This window comes from Eurytemora carolleeae, unplaced genomic scaffold, assembly GCF_000591075.1.
Source record: "Eurytemora carolleeae unplaced genomic scaffold, Eaff_2.0 scaffold1229, whole genome shotgun sequence".
NCBI lineage: Eukaryota > Metazoa > Arthropoda > Copepoda > Calanoida > Temoridae > Eurytemora > Eurytemora carolleeae.
In genome coordinates this window covers 76220-78654 of record NW_019397154.1, presented here as the reverse complement: position 1 = coordinate 78654, position 2435 = coordinate 76220, and the positions used below count along the sequence as shown (strand labels likewise).

General features: G+C 38.4%; 1 protein-coding gene across 1 annotated transcript; it reads left to right on the top strand.

Moving 5' to 3' along the window:
- The first annotated feature begins 657 nt into the window (after positions 1 to 657).
- LOC111712380 (zinc finger protein 177) lies at positions 658 to 2144 on the top strand. Its single transcript, XM_023486963.1, has 2 exons — positions 658 to 1631; positions 1792 to 2144. Exons 1-2 carry the CDS (start codon positions 753 to 755, stop codon positions 1888 to 1890), a joined length of 978 nt encoding a protein of 325 aa, XP_023342731.1. The 5' UTR covers positions 658 to 752; the 3' UTR covers positions 1891 to 2144.
- The last annotated feature ends 291 nt before the right edge of the window (positions 2145 to 2435 follow it).

Sequence of the window (2435 nt, the reverse complement as noted above, 5' to 3'; positions counted from 1 at the left end):
AATAAATGGTATAATTTGCAGGTTTATATTACTGTACCCCCGGTCCATCAGTTTTTTTATAATTTGAATTTTGTATGAAAATTTAAACTTGACATACTAACACTAGAATATAAACGACCACACACCGTGCTAATGTATGTGCACCGACCTAAACCTGGTCAATTAGAAAATTTATGCTTAGGAAAACCATTAAAAACTTTACACAGAGATAATTAGATCAATTTTTCCAAAGTATTTTTTTCTTATATTTCTAAATCTAGGTTTGCCTCTAGATATCTGAAATAAATTAATAACAAATTCTGCAGAGCAATCCTTTAAATCTCAGGTGGTCTCAGACCCGCATGCTTTATTGTATAGATTCCTCTGTTTTGTCCAGACAAAAAACTACCTAATTTCCGATGTTTTTTGAAAGAAATGAATTAGATTCTTTTCTGTAAAGATAAATTACCCAAATGCAAACAAAATCAAGAAGTTGAACCGACTCTTACAGAAGAGAAATGAGCACGCGATATTTCATGTCCTCTACGCAGAACTGGAGAGTCTACGCATATGTTCTAGTATCTACGCAGGCTGATGATCACGTGATAAGATGCTACCGGTAGCTGGGGGTACCTATAGTCCCACGCTACTCCCTGGTCAGTTTCTGCTGGACCAACCTAGCGTCAACATCTCTAGACCAGCGCGCGCCAGTTTGAGAAAATTTCCCAGATTTTTCACAGAAGAAATTTCCCAGATTTTCCCATAAGGTTAACATGGGTAAACGTCTACTCATTCCTGAGGAAATAGTTGTAGAAGGAGGAGAGCTCTACGCCGCAGAGGATATAGCTGTGGGATCCCAGTTTCTACCCTGGGAAGGAGTTGTGAGAAACTCTCAGGAACCACCAAGAGACTTCATCCTTCAAGGAGATCCCAGACTTCACAGTGGGTTGGTAGACCAGGAGAATATCTGCAACTGGGTTAGATTCCTTCCCCACACCCCCACCAGCTATCAGACCAACATGATGGTAGGAACAGGACCTACTGGAGAGCCAATCTTCTCCGTCATCAAACCTATCATCAAAGGAGATAAACTGTTAGCTGTATACCAGGAGCTACATCATATATTCCTGAACCCAACCCTGCTCCTTCTCCGCTCTGCCCTATACAACAAGTATGTGGAGAGGGCTGTTGATGAACTACCCATGGACCTAACCAGGAAACCCGTGAACAAGCTTAACCTATCTCTAGGCAGTGAGTCTCCGAGAAGTGACGGATTTGACAAAATCTCCGACGACGACCGATCCTCTCCCGAATCCTTCCGATTTAGTGACGAGGAACAACACATTTTCGGACTTAAACATTTTGACAGATCCATGTCTGTTCTCTCTAAACCCAAATCTAAGCGAATGTTACCCTGTGATACATGCGGAAAAGTATTTGATCGTCCCAGTCTTCTGGAGAGACATGTGAGAATACACACTGGGGAGAGACCGTATGTTTGTGACTTCTGCAACAAAGGATTCTCAACAAGCAGTAGTTTGAACACGCACAGAAGGATCCATACCGGGGAGAAACCTCATATTTGTAAAACTTGCGGAAAATGTTTCACAGCTTCTTCAAACCTTTACTATCACAGGATGACACATTTAAAGGTAATTCAACTTAATAAATACAATTCCCCTCCTCATCCCCATGAGAAAATTGCAAATGTAAAATAATAATAAACGAGCATTTTTTGTTGGCAAAAAAATTGTAAAATATTGAAATCATTTTTATTTTCTATTTCATGTTTTTAATTTTCTTTTGTTTCAGGAAAAACCCCACCAGTGTAAGTGTTGCCCTAAATCGTTTTCAACGCCTGGAGATTTGAGAAATCACATGAAAATCCATTCCCCAGAGTTTTCTTTCTAAAAGTGCACCGACTAGCCTCAAGTTTAAACGTATCACGTGATGAGCCCTGAAAGCTGAACAAAATGGTGCAAACACAAAATTTACCGATCCGAGTATTTATTTTTTATTGTTGTGTTTTGTCTTCAAGCATTCCTTATCTTGACAATGATTGAAGAAAAATCAAAAATGTGATTTTTATTGTTTGTGATCTCTTCCTTTAAGTTTAACATGTTACTAATTGTTTATATCCAAATATAGAGTATATAGAAGGAGTATTTATTTAGACGTGTTTTTGCTTGAGATCGCATCTAACCCACTCTAGAAAATTAGGGGGTAGGGTTAGCTTAGAGAAATTGAATATGGTCTAAAAACAGTAGTCTTTCAGCCATAATATAATGCTTTCAAATATGGAACAAATCTGGGATGTATCTATTTTCTCTAAAAAATTTTATTTTTGAGCAAAATTTTTTCTTGAATCTTAATAAATAAATTTTCTACCCTCCCCCCTCCTTCTCCTCATCCATATATTCTTCCCTACCCCCTCCTTCTCCTCATCCATATATTCT

What these genes read in the sequence shown, in the direction of transcription:
- LOC111712380 (XM_023486963.1), top strand. Translation starts at nt 753, where the DNA reads ATGGGTAAACGTCTACTCATTCCTGAGGAAATAGTTGTAGAAGGAGGA. An exon ending in ACAGGATGACACATTTAAAG is followed by an intron (nt 1,632 to 1,791) that starts GTAATTCAACTT and finishes CTTTTGTTTCAG; the next exon opens with GAAAAACCCCACCAGTGTAA.